The 19,758-nt window shown below is 37.2% G+C and overlaps 1 protein-coding gene across 4 annotated transcripts in view; it reads right to left on the reverse strand.

The window, feature by feature from the left end:
- The window catches only part of CDC42BPA (CDC42 binding protein kinase alpha), a 180,984-nt gene that overhangs the window by 110,334 nt on the left and 50,892 nt on the right, over window positions 1-19,758 (reverse strand). For all 4 annotated transcript variants that reach the window (XM_053937395.1, XM_053937397.1, XM_053937394.1 and 1 more), the window contains exons 3-5: window positions 13,704-13,795; window positions 7,420-7,503; window positions 3,011-3,106 (exon numbers count right to left, since the gene is read on the reverse strand). In XM_053937395.1, the coding sequence (XP_053793370.1) occupies window positions 3,011-3,106; window positions 7,420-7,503; window positions 13,704-13,795 (272 nt within the window). The remainder of the gene's footprint in view (window positions 1-3,010; window positions 3,107-7,419; window positions 7,504-13,703; window positions 13,796-19,758) is intronic.

The following is a 19,758-nucleotide window of genomic DNA, read 5'->3' on the forward strand; positions in this document are numbered from 1 at the left end:
GCTTTTCCCTCATGTTTTCCATAACAATAAAGGTCATGAACAAAGATTTTAACAGCTTGATACAGAATAACGTGGGTATCCTCATTGATTCCACGTGCATAAGAAAGCACAAAAGGCATTTCCACAAGATTTTAAATGTGTTGATAGCCAAATTTTCATCTGTTGCTTTGTGAAAGGAATAATAAACTTCTTAAATTATGCTCACAATCCTTATAGAAGATAAGTAACTTCTATTCACTGGTGCTCCTACACTCCTTCTGGAACAAGATTGATTGTGTAAGTTTCTGGTGTTTTACAGTCTTAGAAAATGCATTAAGCCTTTGAACTTCAGATATTGATTATTAAGTGATGAATTGTACAGATTTCTCCAAGAGCTGAACTTACTGCTTTGAATGTATATTGAAATAAAAACCTCTTCAGATTCTCCTAACTGATGTGGGATCTCTGCACTCATTCTTCAGCACTTTGAAAACCTCTGCAACTCAGTTATTGGATACAGCAAAATAATGGAATTTTGGGTCTTAAAACACAGGATTCTGCACCTCGCATTGAGTTTGCAAGAGCAACACAGTAGCCTAACAACACAGAAACCTTCAAGTCCTTGAATAAGCCAACACTTAAACCGGGTATTAAGCTGTGTAAATGAAGTTAAATACATGTGCTGGAATTACAGTTAAATCTAGAAATTAAATTTTACATTAAAAAATTCCATCAAAAATCCAATGTCAAATATCCATGTTCTTAATAAAAATATGGGTTTTTTTAAAGCTTTAAAAATACTTTCTAAATGTACACAATCATCCAGGTTATCCAAATTCTCAAATACTTCTCAAAATACTAGCATACGACAGCACCATCTTTCCAAGAGTAAAAGCATAGATTTAAGATCTCTAAATTCTAGTAGCTAGTGGAAGCTTCACACAGGCATTTAATCCCAAATCACAGATTCATTTCATGGAAGGGACCTCTTCAGACCTCATCTGCTCAAGTAGGGTCAGCTAGAAAAGGCTGATGATGACTGTCTCTAGCTGGGGTTTGAGTTTTGAGGGGTTTTCTTGTGTTCTGATGAAACTCCATGGATTTCAGGTTGTGTCCACTGGCTCCTGTCCTCCCACTGGGCACCACTGGGAGGAATCCGGCTCCCTTGTCTCAATTCCCTCCGTGGGGTGTTTACACATATTGATGATAACCATCCCCCTCCATCCTACATTTATTTGGGCTGAAGAATCCCAGCTCGCCTCACAGGAAGGATGCCCCAGTGTCTCAACCATCTTTCTGACCCCACAACAGACTTGTTCCAGTAGTTGCATCTCTCTTTTGCCCTGGAGAGCTCAGACCTGGACACAGCATTTCAAGTACAGCCAGGGCAAGACTGAGCAGAGAGGAAGGACCTCCCCTGACCTGCTGGCAACACTTTTCCTGAAGCCCAGAATACTCCTGGCCTGTTTTACTGTGAGAATGCATTGCTGACTCTTGGCTAAGCTTGTTATCCACCAGGACCTCAAGTAAAGCTGCTTTCCAATCACCTGGCCCCAGCATGTACTTGGTTTCTCTTATTATACACCCTAGATGCAGGGCATTGCCTTTCCCTTTGTTGAAATTTATGAGATTTCACTCTCTCCAGTTTGATGAAGTCCATCTCAAGGCAGGCAACAGTCACTGCACAACCACATCTACTGCGCAATCTACACAGATTTTTTTTTTTTAAAAGGCCACTTGTGTTACGCTTGTGATTTTAACAAAAAGCATATGGAGAACTAGTGATGATACAAACTCCCAGTGTCACTGATATTTTGCCCAGCAGCCTGCAGAACTAGCTTCTGTCAGCAGACTATCAAAGATGAAGAACAAAACCTGCTCTGTGTTTAGTGAAAACAAGGAAACTGGCAAGAATAAAACAAATTCTAGCAGGCTGTTCTGGAATATGTAATATTTTCCTTGAAATGCTCTTAATGATAAGATCAGAATTACACAATATATGAGATTATTTTTACTGTCCACATTAACAAAGCAGGAAGCTGGCTGGAAGGTATTTACGCCAACAGTTAGACTTATAAATGCAGAGCCACATTTCTGTACAAACCTATCAAAATCCATGGATCTCCAGGCATCTGAACTGACAGAAGAAAGTGCAATATAATGGCAAAAAACACTGCAAGTCGGCAAGAGTTCCCTGTATGGCACTTTTTGTACTGGACAGAGTTGAAGGAAAAAATGACTGTGGCTGTGGATTTTTTAATAATTATTAGAATTGCTAATGACAAAGAATCCAAAGCACAGGGCAATAAAACCCATCAATGCAAAGTTTAGTTTTTCAGGCATAAATATTATCAAAACCATATCACAATCAAAACATTTTTTAAGTAGGAAAGATTTTATAGAAAATTGGCCACTTTTCCTCATATTAGTTTCTTTTTGCAAGTCATTCAAAATACCCAAAAATTAAATAACATAAAAGAGACATTTTAATCTACAACTACAGCTTCCAGCTCTTATTTATGAGTATTTAGTAGCATTCTTCCATGCTGCAAAAACGTTTTATTGTTTTGTGACAGCTTACTGAGTTTAAGTCCTCAAAATATTAAGTTGTTTCAAAACAGGGCTACTCCCAATTTCTCTGTCAAACAGTAATCAGCATGGTTAATCATAAAAAAATTAAAGTAAAATAGAAAATCCGTGTTAGTAAGTGCACTTTTCATTTTATGAATCCAATTAAACTGGAATGACAAATTATAAGAAAGGATATGCAGATAGACCAAGGTTTATCAACAAATGCAAAGTGGTTTAGAAAACAAACCTGTCTTCCTGAGGTATTTATAGCAAAACTTCCGAAGTTTCTGACTAATCTCCACCCTTTAGAATTTTACTGAAAAATCACAGATCCTCACATGGTCTGCATGGTCCAGAACACAAAATTAACAAACAAACTACTTTTCTGTCTCAAACCACAACCAAGACTCTGCATTTCCACACAGATATATATACATATATATAAAAAAGCAACACTCACTAAATAGTTTTCATCCTGGAATGCGTAATGTAATGTTGTGATCCACTGGTTATCTCCATTCACTAAAACATCTCTCTCTTCTCGAAAACAGGCTGTCTGAAGGGGAGAAAAATAATTATAGGCTTTAGGTAAAGTATATAAAGAAAAACATTTAGCAAGTTGACTGTGTTTTGACATTATATTTGAGGGAAAAATCAAAACTGCCTCTCAGTTAAAAAGTCATTTATTACACTATTCAAACATGACAAAATCTAAAAAGAAAAAGATATTGAGAAGAGTCCACCTTCCTCAAATTTAAACAGTTGTACTTCTCTGTACTGTTAACTGAGGCAAAAGGATAAATAAGCTGCTGCTTCCCATCATCTAAAACGTCAAAATCTTGATGTATCAATAATGGCAGAATAGCAATGTATGATTAAGAAAAACAATAATGGCATTAGATAATTGCAACTGCACTAGGAGTCAGAAAGCTGGAATCTGGAGTCTTGTGTTGTTGTTTCATCTCATCATGGTGTTAGCCTAGTTTCACACTTGAGTTTTCACATACAGTTCTTTTAATTTGAAAGTAGCTGCCAATAACTCCATGTAATAATCACTTGATAATCATTAACCACTTTCTCCACATCCCTTTTTCAGGAAAGCAGGGAGAAGTGAATATTGCTCTTTCCAGGTATAAGCTGTTGATCAGACATCTCAAGAGGTTCCCCCTCAATACACTAGAAAGAAAAACAGGAGGCAGGAGGTGCCTTCATATCAAGTGGAACAGAGGAGGAAAAAGAACTGCCAACAAATATTTTAATTGTTGAACACAGGTTTATATGAAACAAAAGAAGATAAAATGTGAAGAAAATAAGCAAGTGCAAAGCAGCATGGCATTTAATCCAATGCAGGTCTTGCAACTTGTCCTGAGTAGTTAAAAAACACCTCCTTGAAAAAACTTAGCAGAGTAACAAAATCACCAAACAGATGAAAAGACAAAAAGAAACTATAGCAAAGAAATCCTACAAACATTTTGAAGGGAGTGAGTTCTGAAGTGAGTATCACAAGAAAACAAAAAGTACCAAATAACAAAGCCAGCACACAATTTTGTTCAGAAAAAAAAAGATCTATCTAATAGTGCAAAGGAAAGAATAATATTGTATGGGCTCTACTTAGAAGGCAGATGGAGAGTTTGAGAAAAACACAGACCATATTTTATTCCAGCACACTCTGCTCTTCACAAAGATGTTTCATCATTTTGAACCCTGCTCTGTCTCTTCCATCTTCAAAACAGCTAAGTTTAAAGGAAATTCAAGCCTTTGCTTTTTATTTTTTCAGTTTGATTTCCAAATCCAATAGGAAAATAGCAGACGTCTGGCATGGCTTTTGCTGGCTGTGAGATTTGGAAAGTGAAGAATGAAAAGTGAAAGATCATTTGAGATTGAGATATGGGCAAGAATACATGCAGCAAAAAACAGAGCAGCAAGTAACTCCCTCCTCCAAGGAAATAAACCATCACAAGTCCTTTTTTTGGTGAATACAGTGAGTAAGAATTATGCTGACCAGGAAAAGTTAAGATGACATACTTTAATCATTACACAATGCAGGAGATAAATCAGTGAAATTTGAGGAAATAGCAAGACATACTTAAAACAAATACCTTCAGAGGTTATTGAATGAAAAATAGACTTGGGATAGGAGAGTGAGCATGGATCATCTTCAGAAGGAAGAAAAGCTGTTCGATGCTTCAGTTTGATTTTTTTTCCTTCCTCGTTTGTAAACTCTTGACATATTTCAGAGAGAAATAACTATGAACTCTTGTTTTCACAAGGATAAATAACAGGTAGTTTCTCTACTTGTTATGACACAATTCATAGGATTAGTTACTAGTGAGTTTATATAATTCCACTTGTTTTTGCCATGATTTGACAAAAGACTGTGCATTCCTTGAGCACTCCAGACACCCACCTCTGGGCAGCATGCCTAGAGCTGAAGCAACAGCTACTATCACAGTAGATCACAGCTGAGACAGCAACAGCCAGAGCTGAAGTGGTAAAAAAAAAATCCAACAACAACAACAAAAAGAGACAGTAGCAGTGGTTCTTTTAATTACTGTAATATGGCTCAATGAGGCTTTTTTAAAACAAAGCCTTTTTTTGTGCCTTCCATTATTCCAGCTTACATTTCACCTTCCCTAGGCAGTCTCCTTGAACTGTTGGCAGAGGCCTCCAGAGGTCATCTGATCCAACTCTGTCACAGCAAAGCCAACTCAGTGCCATGGTCATATCTCTCCCATTATCATGGCCTTCAAGCAGCAAAGAATTTGACCTGCTCCGCTGTTGGGTGCTCATGTCCTCACAGCTCAGAGTCAGCACCTCCTGGGGATGCTGACTGCTTCCATGCTGCCCAGTATTTGTCCTGGTCTCTCCTGAGCCTCATCTGGCACCAGCACAGCACACGTGTAACTCTAAGTGACTGTCAACGCTCAGGCTAACAGGTCTGGGAGTTTAACAGCAAGACGTCACACACTTCCAGGTACTCCTTGTATCAGTAACATTCCCAGTTCCACATCCCATCTCAACAGTGGCAAGTATTTGGAAAATTTATCCTCTGTTATTATACAAAAAAGAACACTGACTTTGCAACCTCTGTAATTTTATCATAACAAAGGTTTTGCACTCAGAGCTTGCAGTCCTCTACCTTAATCTGGCATCCTCAAGCCTCTTTTGAGTACATACTCCCTTTCTGCTTTTACAAATGATTCCCACTTCCCACACTGTTGACACAGACGCATATGAACATATAGATCTATCTATATGTTTGTGGTTTTGGACTGCATGATTTTTCTGTGTATCTCAGTGTTAGTGCAGCACACTAACTAAGCTAACAGAGCCAAAATGGGTCATTTTCCCCATCAGTAGTAAGAAGAGCATTCATGAATGTTTAAAAATGACAGGTTACAGTTGCTAAAGGTCATGCTTTATAATGCATTTTCACTCCAGATGGTTCTCTTTCCACTATATACCCATGGGTTACAAATACATGGAAAAACATAGCTGTAATTCTGTTTAGGCTAACAGTTCAGACTTTCAGAAATTCAGCTGGACCCATGGGAAGAGTATTTTTAATACCTTGCAAAAAGAAAAATTTTTGAAACCTATTTATAACGGTATGCTAATGAAAAGAAACAGTTTTCAAACTCACTTTAAAAGAGTACATTTAAAAATAGACTGACGCTTTATTCCTGGTCTTTTCTTTTTCAGTGAAATAATAAAACTTACAGTAATGACATTTGTCTTGGAGAGAAATACCCCTTTGTATCAAGACTACTGCCAGATTGCTCAGTATCTGAATAATTTCTGGATAAAAAGGAAACACATTGTGCACATCTAACCACAATCTGCAAGCCATTTATAGTTCCTAATGTGATAACATTTTCATTAAAAGAGACAGGATGTGCACACATCAGAAATTGGCTTTAATTTGTCTGAATACATTTTTTTAGGAATGTGATGGTTTCCCATTGATCTCACTTCCTACCAAGATGTAATTAAAACATAAATGTGGGAATCAGTATAAACTTGGAAGCAGTTGAACAGCAAGGCAGCCTGAGAGCAGCACAGTTGAGGTCTCAAATAAAAACTATATATTTATGAGTGTATTTTTAGTATGCATAGATGAAGAATTTCAAAGCAAATTAGAGAGTTAGACACATGTTCCTTCTAAAATTAATATACAAGTATTCAGGCTGTATTTTATAAGCTTCTTTTCAAAGGAATCCAGGGGAAATATATTAAGGACTTTGTGAAGAGCAGAGTTGTATAAAGAAAGTAGGCAGCTAAGGCAAAAGCAAGGCTAGTGAAGGAGCTGTTCCACCTCTTTCAGACACAAAATGGACTCCAGCAATAATGAGGAAGTTTTTATCACATATTTTTGCAGATGAAAATTTTTAGGAAACATGCACTCGAATTAATTTGAAATTTTATCTTTCTGATTTTTAAGTCTACTCATTAGGCCTTTACTAACTTCTAACTACTGAGAAACTAATAGGCTTGATGAGTTATAGCTCAGCAATTATCTTCTTATAGCTCAGTAACTACCTTCCACCATGGAAAATACTTGCTAAAAACTAAATTCCCACCTGGAACAAATGCATTAAAAGATCACTTGTGCAGTTGGTAATTTTTGGACAATTACAGAAAAGGCCTAATGTCAAAAACATTCAGCCTCACAAAAGTCAAGATTCCAGGACATTTAAACCCTTCTGATGAGTTGCTTTAAGCTTATTTAATATTAATTTTTATACTGCCAGTAAATAGTGAAGCACTTGCTCCATCCCTCTAATAACCATGGAGACTTGTGGACAGAGAAATGACAATTCAGCCAAGTAAGAGGGGACACAATCATGGAAAACATTATTGCAATCTTACTTCAGCTCTCTTCAGCATCTCCCACTTATTAAGTATCTTCATGGCAAAAACTTTATCTGCATTTTTCAGTTTTACTACTGCAACCTGGAAAACAAGACATGAAAGACAAATAAGTTACAACAAGAAAATAAATATTGTTTTCATTTTTATGTAACTTTGCAGTTTTGGAGGTTTTTTCAAGTGTTCTGGACACATTCTTACTATGCACACAATACCACACCATCAAGATAGAAACACCTCAATAGTACAGGAAAATTCCAGATTTATTGTATGCTTTTGTTATGTTTCACACTTTCCCTATGTATAATTTTTTTCAGGTAACTGTCAATGAAAACTGCCATTTCTTAACATCACACTTCTTGCTGTATCAAACTGACATGAAGCTCTCTGGCTCTATGCTTTACATTCTTGGACTTCAGGCCTACACACTAATTTAAACTTTAGAGCCTCCGATGAAAAGGTAACAGCACAGCAGCTTCTAAATCAAGACAAACAATGTGGTTTTGGTTTTAAAAACAAATACAACTGTAGATTTGCCATAAAGCAACTTCCACTCTCATTTCAAATAATGCACTAGATTTTCTTCAAAGATAGCATGACTTCATATTTTTCCACCTGAAGTTCAATGAGCTCTTTATCATGACTGTTGTAAGCAGCAGGGAAACAGTGAAATGCACAATTTCTAGAGAAGTAAAACTTAACAAAACAAGCCTGCCCAGCTGCCCCTCCTCTCCTCATAGCTTCTGAAATATTAGATGTCATAGGCCTCTGTAGTAATAAATTAACGAAGTTCACTGACATCATCCTTTTCTGAGAATATTAGGGTTTTTTAGCTATAATATAAGCTAACATAGAGTATTTTTTGGAAAGAGGGAGGGAAGAAGTTTACACAAACTTGTTTTCATAGTTCAGGCTTCCCTGTGTATGGAAAGCTCAGTGTCTTAACCAAAATGGGTATGAAAGTGCCACAAACTCAAAGCTGCTGATCAGAACTAGACCAGCATTATCATCCCGACTACAGAAAAGTTCAACAATCACTACACTTTAACAACCATTCTCCAACTATCCTGTTCTGCCTCTTCCCTTTCAAAGGAATCTTAAAACTAAATCAGATAAAAGTTTATTTCTGTTTACATCTGGTACAACATGCTGTCACACAGATTATCATCATCTTCATCCTGCAGGCCAGTGACAGAAAAAAAATTAAGGCTGAATCCTACATTCCTTTCACCTCTTTCATAATCAGTAAACCAGCAATGTGTGAAGACAGTGATAACAGAAAAGAAAACACAGGATCAGACAGTTTGAAGGAAGTGTCATGCAAACCTCTCTGAACCATCTTCAAATGTGTCATCAGCTGCAACAGCTTCACAAATGAGGCAAAAGCACAGGTTGAAGGATTGCAATACTCTGATGTCTAAACCAGTGTGTATCTCACAGTGTAGCTCTTGCCTAGCTATAGATTCACAGACCAAGCAGCTGTCACTTCCCATATGTGCATTATCAGCCCTGCTCTTGACACTGCTGCCTTCTGGGGTTGCAGGGGGAGGCAGTGGCAGGGAGATAAAAAGAGGATATAAGACAGAAAGGTATTACATTTATTTGTTTAAACTAGTTTTATGAACTGAAATTTTTAAAGGTTACCTCACATGAGGTTCAAGTTCAGATTTAGAATCCATCAAGGAACTTTCAGATTTGAAAAATAAAAATGGATTACTACTTTGGCCTATAATATAATAACTTCAATTAATAAAGAATGTTTCCTGTGCTGTGCATGATAACCCGACTGACAAACACAATTTTTTTTTTTTTTTTTTTGAGGGAAAGATTAATCCTCTGCAGTAATAGCCGAGAGTGTGGATTTGATCTTGATTATCCTTTTGCTTTACTGGCTAAATCTTAGTTAAAAGCTCTGGTAAGCTCTGTATCAATTTCTAATGAGAAATGGGAAGAGGAGAAAGTCTCAACCCTGCACCTAGTCAGTATTCAAACTGCATCCTCCATAACTTGGATGACAGGGACACCCTGGTGATGCTGCCTTCGGTATGAAGCTACAATGTAGTTGTGGCCCCAAGACCTTTAAGTGTTTTGGGACTCCTGCAGGGAAAAATTAAAAGGCTGCTGCTACTAAAGCTGAGTAGCTCCTGCTGCCCAGCATGGAAAGTAAGTTTTTCCCCACCATTAACCATTGAAGTAGAGGCAGCCAGAGGCATAAGACAATACAAGTATTTCAAGGCCAATTTCAGGATTTCATTTCTTGCCTGTAGCATGCTCAGTGCAAGGCTGTGTTAGTCTGCAAAGGGCTTGGTTATTGAAAGACACACAGTAAGACTGCACAGCTGCCTAAATTTCCAGTCTCCTATTCATCACTCACTTGGACACAACTGCAGGAGCTACAGTACTGCCTGTGGTGAAGATCTGGAACACAGGCCTTCTGTGGCATGAACAAGGGCTTGGTACCTTCTGCAAATGTGTAACAGCATTGAAGAGTGACTGAAGAACAAAAATAGACTCGTGTTTACCAGCTGTGTTTACAATGTCTGAAGCTTTTGGTCTGTGAAAGCCATTCATGTTATTCCATATCAATAACCACCACACACAAAAGATCACAGACATCATTATCTTTCTGCAATCACAGCATTTTTTTAGGGGTGTCTCAATGCTTTATGAAAGTAAATTCTAAAATGCTTATTCCAAGACTGTGAAAGTAAAACCTGACACTTCAACAATGAGCAGACTGATGTAGTTTCTAATTGTAACAAAAAAAATCTGAATAATGATTACAAATCCAGGCAGTGTTTACATATACACAGAGTATTTACTACCTACACAAAGGCACAAATACAGACAGTTTTGTTTTGATCTTTTCCTTTCCCTAGTGAAGCTGTCAAGATTGAAGAAAGAGTAATCATTCCTGTCCTAGTGATCCTGAAGTGTCTTGTTACTGGAACTTGTAAAATTAGACTTTTTAAAGGCTATGGGGTTTTTAAAATTTTATTTTCCTGTGAACAGCCCAAAAAATGGAAGATTGGTACGTGCTGAGTAAACATCTTGGGTTTAGCCAGATACAAAGATTTTTTTCCCCATCTTCCAACCATCTTCCATATCTCCCACAAACAGCAGTCTAGTTTGGCATGCTGTCAGACACCTTCTGCCCCAAGCTCAGCTATTTGTCTCTATGGCATTTGTCTGCACTTTCCCTTTGCTTAGAAAGCAATAGCCTTATACAGAAAAAAAAAACTAGAATAGAAGCTATTAAAGATGAAATAAAAAGAAAAATAAGAACAATAAAAGTAGAAATGAAGATTCAGGATTGGTTTTCTTGTCCAGCAAGAGCAAGCAGACAAGAAAGAATGTTACTGCTCGTAACTGTATGACAAAAATTAAAAGTAAATAGCCTATTCTTAAGCTACAAATTCATCACCTTCAAAATATCAACAATATAACCTAATATTTGCTAGCATAAGCATGTACTGATTTTTTTTTCAAAGCTATAATACATTCAGCTGAAAATGTTAGCAATTAGATAGAACTTTCACTAAGCTGCACTTTTATACTGCTGAGGAACACCATTAAGAGCTGTTGCCCAGTTGCTTCACCTTTCCTAGCAGCATTTTTCGGCTCCCAAGTTTAAAGTCTTTTTGTTTTGAGTTAGGTTTTTCAAACCCTGCTGCTCAAAGCCAGCACAATGAATTGCTTGACGCCCACATTATTAATTTTACCATGATAATCCTGCTCCTCCCCCAAGCAAAACATCTGTGTTTTCTAAAGACAGCACTCTTACATATAATTGTAAATAAGTAAATGCATGCATGCAGAGGGAAGGGGCATGTGAATAATTTGATAAAAAGGCAGCCTTTTCAGAAGGCAGAAAAAAGGGTAAGGGGAAAAACAAAAACTAGGAACAATGAACTCTTACAGTTATAAGCAGTAACTAGTTTAAACTACTTTTTGTCTGCATTAAACTTGCAAAAACAAAAAGGGAAATATTTCTTGACTATGCAAATTGAAGAAATTGAGTAGCGTAAAATCAAAATAAGAACAAGCCTGAGACTGTGCCAAAGAAAACTCGCACTAACTTTGTAGTCTACAGAATTTCAGAATTATGTTGATTCAGGAGACAAAAATTACCCCTCCCAGTAACCTAGAGCAACCTTGGTCTCATTTATAGTTTGCTGGAAAGAAAATACATTCTTTCAGATTTCCTCATCTGTCTCAGTAAATACAAGTATTGTGCAATTTAATATTAATATAGTTTTTTTGTGGTTTAAGTAGCAGCAAAATTTGGTGGTCCTTTTTTCAATTTTGCTCAGATATTTACTGGTTATTTTACAGAAAAATTAGCAATTTTATATAGAACTTTTTTCCTTAGACAAATGTCTGTGTAGGACTTGTCTTTGCTAAGCTATCAAGACACATATCCTTCCAAATATTTACAGCAAGACACATATCCTTCCAAATATTTATTAAGTCCTACTTTAAGAACATAAAACCCCAAACATCTTCACTGAAAGAACTTCAGTTTTCCCCTTACTGAAGATTTTGACAATTAATAGAGTCATGCTATCTTCCTCAGATAAGGATTTAGAAAGAAACACTGTTCCTAGAAGAGAAGAACTAGTCAATCACACAGACTGTCCTGAGAAGAGGAAGGGGAAAGTTACATTCTCACTGCTCATGGGATGATTCACCACAAAGAACTTCCTGAGAAAGGGCTACGGTTTCTTTGTGGTTTAGCTGCTGAGGAGCTGGATGCTGATTTAGCAGACAAAAATGACTTCTCCTAAAAACACAGTATAAGGCAGGTTTCATGTATGAACCTTCTGACAAGAAGGCACCAACATCAGCGACTTTTCTTATACTTAACACAATCTGTACATTAACTCAGCTGCAACTCCTATGGTAGCACTGACCAAGGCTAATCTTTTAAGCAGAAGTGTTTACATCAAAATGGAGATTGCAACATTCTCTGTGGTAGAGGTTTAGTCTAAAGATAAATTATCCATGAGTAACTTCAGCCTTCAGTCTCCTTTACAAAAAAGCTTTACTCCCGATGGAGCAAAACTAAGAGTGATAAAGCAGCTAAATAAATACTACCTTTTTTGTTATTTTTACAGCTGCCCAATGACTATATTTGCACATAGGGATCAGAGTATCTAGTGGTACACACTACAGTATAAACTCCTCTTCCTAACATACTACCTACAGGAGTCTGCTCTTCCACAATCACAGACGAGCAAAGACTGATTTTCACTCAAGATGCAAACGTGTAAGTGAACCTGAGAACAACTCTTCTCTGTAACATGTCAGAACCTCCAGAAATCCTCTCCTATCAAAGAGAACTTCCATTTCCAAAGGCAATCAACACTTTGATGAGAAAATCTTATTCTTTGGGTTTAAGTTCACATGTATTTTCAAGCAGTATGGACCACCTCCTGCAGAAGCTTTACACACTACCCACATCTGCAGTATATCTGGCTATGAAAAATTCATGGCACTGTTGTACATTAGATTGCTCTTCCTACAGTGTACTGCATGAAAAACAAAGATCACAGACCCAAAAGAATTAAGAAAACTAACGTTTTAAAAATGTTAAAGAATTAAGAAAACTAACAGAAAGCTAATGTTTTAAAGTTTCCTCGACCTAGTGATCAACAAACTTCTCTGGCAACTTCAAATAAGAGATAGCTTAATCAGAAGCAGCAAAAAATTGTATGATTTGACAGTAGTAGGTGACTACTGAAAAAGAAAATAACATCTGCTGAAATCCTTAAAAGAAATACAGGAAAAATATTCAAAAGTTCATTAAAATAGGAAACTAAATGACAGGAAAAGAGAGATTTCTCTATGTTGTTCTCTACTGTCAGTGTCAATATTTGGATATTTAAGCTGCTGAAAACTACTTTCAGACAATATAGTTATCAGGAAAATTAGCAATTATTAGACTTCTATACCATCAGTTACACATTGATCTCCACCTCCTGACTGGAAAGAATTAATCAAGCAAATGATCTACCCTCAGACTGTTGAAACATGGTCCATGTTCTCAAAATTCATTTCGAAATGCCTGCTGTCAAAATTCACAGGACTTAAAAAGAGCTGTCAAAGAATGTATAAATCACGATGTACTTGCATCAAACATTAGTTGGGCCTATAATATCCATTATGGCTAAGTAATGTAAAAACCTGTATATCAGCATATGGTTATGAACTGTCTCTTCTCCTCAGTGCTGCAGGTTTGCAAGAAAATTATCCCAACCCTTCCACTTCCTTCTCACACGTACCTCCCCAAAGGCTCCTCGACCAATCACCTTCAGAATCTCAAAATCTTCTTTATGTAGTCGCATCTGTTTCACTTTAGATGTAAAAGGTTTGGCTGAAATAAAGAAAAAAAAAAAAAGGATAATTTTAAAAACCCAAAAAATAACCCAATCAAAAATCAAAGAACAAGATAACAGTTAACACAAAATAGATGCAATCAGAGGCCTAAAAACAAGGGATCATTTTGCTTATATACCTGTATATCCTAAAGGAATATAATGAAGTATAAAGTTAGAAATAATGAAGTAAGAACTAAGTCAAAACTGCTATGAGAAAAAGGCTTACAAAGAAAGCTTGCTTTTGCCTTCTTTGAATTTTAAAAAAATGGAGTCATGATGACTGTATTTTTCCACAGACTTCTGAGTTCAGACATCCACTGCATCTGTGCTATAAAACTCTTGTTGCAAAAGCAAAGTCTAATATAACGAGTTCACTTTGGACAATATTAATTTATTTGCCAATCAGCCACACCATACTGTATTCAATAAGAAATTTAAATGGTGGTAAATGGTAAGTGGAAGGACAATATTGGCCTACACAATGTATTATGCAATGTTTTTTGTAAACTACTTCTTCAAGGGAACACTTAATAGTCAATTATTGGCTTTTGAAAGGAAGAACAGTTGCATTCAAGACATTATTAACACTTTCAGTGAAAAAATGAATGCATTTTCAAGTTAAACTTCATTTCCTTCTTCTTTCCCCCTTCTTTTTATAATATATTTGAAAACAGTAAGCAAAATAATGTATCGTATTCCAGACAGGTAAAACCCGAGCACTATTTGCAGTAAAACAGCCTCAGGAGCACTATTCCTCTCTTTTAGGCCATTTAGCACTGCAATTAACTGGTTCATTTATACATGCTCTCTGCATGCATGCAAAACATCCAAGTACTGATAACTGCATCAAAACATACATAGCACAACCCTTGGTAAAAAAAAAATAAAACTAGAGGTAATTTAGCAGGAAAAGGAGTTATTCATAAAATTATTGTTCTAAAGGCACATTCAATATTTTACACAAATGAAATCCTATACTAAACTAGATACTTCAGTAAATACAGTTCATACAAGAAGGTTGTAAAATCAGGACTGGGATGGGTCTCTGAAATATGAATTCAATTTCTGGCTCCAAGGCAGTCTAGCTCAATAATCCCAAACAAGGAACTTGAGATACTTCACCCAGTTTCACATCTATGAAAAGGGGACAGTATTTTTCTAACAGCCAAGGCACTGCCAATCACATTGCTGAATCACAAAACCCCAAAAAGGCACATTGTAAAGTCACCATTTTACAAGGCCCATAAAAACCTTATTAGCTTATGCTTTCAGGGTACAGGGGCCCAGCTATGTCCATTTCTCTCTCTGCAGAGGCTTATGGAATCAGTGCAGCTTTATTTGCAGGGAAGAGTTGTGACAGGCATCATATTGCAGAACAATTTGTTCAGAATAACATTTCTAAACAGAAATGGGGAACTGTTTTCAAAAGTTCCAAAAGTAAATGACCCTAAGTAAGAATCAAGTTAAATAGACCTAGACACAGGTAAGAAACTAAATTTGGGTTCTCCTAGAATTCAGAATTTTCACTTTCTAATGTCAAGAAATAATTCTGCTAAAACCCTATAATTCAATTTAGAACTTTAATATTAATCATGCAGCCCTTCAAGGCACTACAGCATCCTTGTCCAAAAGCCTACTTCTGTTCAGCAAAGAAACCTTATAAACTGAGTCAAGACACAAGCTACCTGTAGTTTTGATACCTAAAACTCCCCACGAAATGTTTTCATCCTAGTCCTTAAAGTAGCATTCTAAACCACATCTGAACAACAATAAAACAAAAATGCTTGGATTTATGTTTACAGCACAGCCCTACTAACTACAATAAGTGCTACAATAGATTAAACCCTTTTAAAATCTCAGTGGTTCCAAAGTCTGACCTCTTTTTTCTGAAATTTCTCAGATACCAGGAATCAATTCTCTCCCAGGAATTACATCTGCTCCAACTATAGGAACATCAGCTTATGATTAAAAAAACCCAGCGTTAGGTCCAAATAGTATAGATGCAGCCATATAACACAGATTTTCACTGTAGTGCTACTTTTACATTTATAATGTGCTGCTTTACATTTATAATAAATGCATTCAACATACTGAATTACAAAATTAAAATACAGGTTTAATATTACATTTGAAGTACTGCTAAAAATGCAATTTAAATGGAAGTATCTCACTCAAGTTCAGAGAGATTCCCCAAACTTTCAAGAATCTTTTATTCCTTAAAAGAAAGAAGAAAGGTCTTGTAGTAGAAAAAGTAGTAAGAAAATGTACTGCCTTACTTGGACAGCCTGAGCTGTGCTACACTAAGTGATTGAATACAAATATTAATACTACTGACTAATACTACTGAAGAAATTAAAACAAGCCATTAGAGCTTTTAACTTGAAAAACAACTGATTGAAAACAAACATGTAGTTCTCAACTGCAACATTTTTTGACCATTATAGTCCTGGCTAGAGTACAAGGCAAAATTTCTTGCTAACAAGCAACAGCATAGCTGTTTAAACCACAAAGCTCTTCCTCACTTTATATTGCAAGGAAAGGCCTGTCATTCTTTAATTGTTACATTCTGCAATCTTCCAGGGTTCCCACAGGGATTCTGGAAAAATAAACATCACTATAACTACTTCAGTAAAATAAAGACAACAAAAATAGGTTTGGAGTACATTAAATGATTTGTAGTATCAGCATTAGTGGAAAAGATTGTAAAACCTCCCTCCTCTGTAACTTTTTTATCACCTCTAGCAGAGATGCCAATGTAGAGCCAAGCAGCTTTTGGAAGAAAAAAAAAAAAAAAAAAGAAAAAAAGAAAAAAAAAAAAAAAAAAAAAGAAAAACAACCCAAACAAACAAAAAAACCCACCAAAAACAAAAAAAAAACCACAAAAAAAACCCCACAAGGGGTGGGGGGAGGAATTGCCCTAAGAATGTGCTCCAAATAGCTTGTTCCAAAAAAGGTCAATTTGCTTTATCATCAACGTTGTTTGTCTACTGTGCAAACATCTGCTGCTCTTGCAGCAACAGCAATGTTAAGTATAGAAAACTTGGCCTGGCCTGGGGTCTTGGAAGGCCTCTCTCCAGACAGCATTTCATCCACACAGCTTTCCAGACTAGGAGGTTAACAGGCAGACTTTTGGCAACCAGTTTGCAGTGTCCTACAAGCCTTATAGAGAGAGCGAACGGTTAGGCCAGGGAATGCTTTTCAAAATCGTGCACTCCAAGGGGTCCCTGAAAAGTAGATTTGCAGGAACACAGCCCTCATTTACACCCCCATCTCCCTACACAGAATCAGCACAAAGTTAACACAAAACAACACCCTCTTTTTCCACAGGAGCTGTGGTTTCTTTCATGGTTGATATGAGAGTGACACACTTTCTTTGCAGATTTTTGAGGGGCAGTATGGGCATTTCCTTTGGTGCTTCATTCAGTCTACAGAAATACACAGGGGCATAGATGATTTTTTCCACACACACATCCCTTTTCAAAGTTGCCTGCCATGTGTGATACAGATTAGGGAGCAGCAGTTTGCTGTGCCAAAGAGAACTCTTCCTCCTCCAAACAAGGGGTAAGTGTGGGCAGCCTGGCCGCTGCCTCCTCCTGCTGGTTTTCAACTCAGCAAGAACTGGAAGTTCATTATATAAAACTTTCCAGCATGTTCTCTTTGGCCACATGTTGACAAATCATACACAATGTTCATGGAGGAGGCTGCTGTGAAAAATACTCTATGTTATCAATCTCCGTGGAGGAGATGGAGAGATAAGACCTGACCTATAAAATCTGTTCTGTGAAAACACTTGGCCACTCCACCTGGCCAGTACTTCCTATCTCACCCTGCCTGGGAAAACTGTGCCACCACCCTCTTGGCAAGATTCCTTGCACTATTCAATCAATTACACATGGCAAACAATCTCCCAGTTTGCCCTCAGGGCAACCAATGTACTGATGCAGTAAGCTAAGCTGCATTTTCAAACAAGGTGAACCTGCCATGACTATTCTTTCAATTTATTTTTCTGTGGGTCTTTCCCCACATTTCATGCTCTAATCATTCATTCCATTTATGCCTACACTGCATACAAACAATAAAATTCAGTAAAAGGAGAATATTACAAGTGTTAGAAATTGAGATTTTTTCCAGTTGAAATTTAACCAGCACTCCATCAGAAGTAACATGTTTAACACACAAAAGAACACTCAGGAGGAGTCTAGTTGCCAAGCCAGGCGTGCAGAGGAACATATGCTCTACCCCCTGGCCCTGGAAAGGCAGTATTTTTACTATAATGACAATAACCATCCAGCAGAAGAGAGGCAAAACAATGGGCTCTGCAGTAGTGACACTGAGCTTCAACAGTCTGTTTATCATATTTGCAGTGGGGAAGCAGTTATTTGCATTACTTACAGTCTATTTAATAATAAGGGAATTATCTTTTAAAGTCTTGGAGATAAAAGTCCACACCTTCCAAAGAGCTAACACGGTTGATAGCCCAATGCAGTTTACTATTAGGATTATACTAAGTGACATCAAAATAGTAAAACAGCTGTTTTGGATGCTTTACTAGCAAAGTTAGTCTCATGCTCCTGCCTTGCTCACTCTCCCTCCAGCTCCAAGTTTCTGTCTGCAGAGCTTGGGCAGGGCTAGCCCTGGAATTCAGATTTTCCCAGGCTAATCTGCTGGCAGGTTCCTGCTTCTCCCTTACCTGCCAGTGCCCCTTCTCCTCCCCAGTAGAGCACTGAAGGGAACCAGGGCTGCTGCAGACATGGGTTGAAATTGAACCTGAGAGAGATGAAAATCATGTTGACTGTTAAAGAAAGTGCAGCAGACCTGGAGCAGCAATTGGGAATGTGTCTCCACAACCAATTTAAATAGAAAACAAAACATAACAAGACAGAGTTCAGGAACTCTTCTCCGTGTCTCACTGATGCTATATTCACTTTTGGACTGAAGACTGTACCCTTGACTGATAGGTTGCAGTTAGATACCCATACCTTACTTCCCAAATTACAAAACACACTTCCTTAGTGATCCAGGCATCCCACAGCAAACCCAGCCTTCTGCCCACTGCACTGTTCAATATAAAATGCCATGTCAAGCCAAAGGAATAGAAATTAAAAACTGTATCCACCAGAATTGTCAACAACAACGGTGAAAGTTCATTCTGAAGGAAATAGATTGGGAAAGAAAACAACCAGCAAAGGAAACTAGTCACTTGCCATTTGAAGACAGAAACCCCTTTGCTTCACTAGCTAAAAGTATTTATTAAAATACATACAGAGCTTCCCCATGCAAATGAGAAAAAACACATAATCTAAGAGATTATCATTTAACTGAATACCATAAGGCTCTCTAATTCTTCTTAGTGCTGTCTTTGGGGAAAAAAAAACCCTAAACTCAACCACCCCAACAAAAACCCCACCACAAACCCAGAGCAGAATAATATACTGACAGCTCTGTTTTTCCAAAGTGTTCTGCAGTTTTAAAATTTTGGCTAAATTCCTGAAAGGAACTTCACAAGTGTTTCTATTTTACAGGCTTGATCCAAACCTAAAGTATTTATTTTCCACTGGCTTCTATCAGCTGAGATTATGAAATGTGTAAATAGCATTTTTGAGTTAAGACAGACCATAACTGAAGCTTTCAAAAAACTTCAGAAAGGAGGTGTGAGAGAAAACCACTCCCCAAAAAAAAAACCAGTAATTGGCGAAGTAATTGACAATCAGCAAGGCAGAGCTGCTTAAAGCATAATTTGAGAGGAGATGGAAAAGAAATCTTTCCTCTCCACCCACCTAAGTTTGGCAGAATAGCCAAGAAGGTTTTGTTGCAGTTTCTGCCAAATCTCTGGAGGAAATCGGGGTGAAACACTGTAGTCAACAGCGATAGCAGCTGAACCACAGAACATTAGTCAAGACAATATAAAAAATAAAAGCCACAAATACCCTTCTCAGTTTTAACAGTTAAGATTCAGTTT

The sequence above is a fragment of the Vidua chalybeata genome, chromosome 3 (genome assembly GCF_026979565.1).
Source record: "Vidua chalybeata isolate OUT-0048 chromosome 3, bVidCha1 merged haplotype, whole genome shotgun sequence".
Lineage (NCBI taxonomy): Eukaryota > Metazoa > Chordata > Aves > Passeriformes > Viduidae > Vidua > Vidua chalybeata.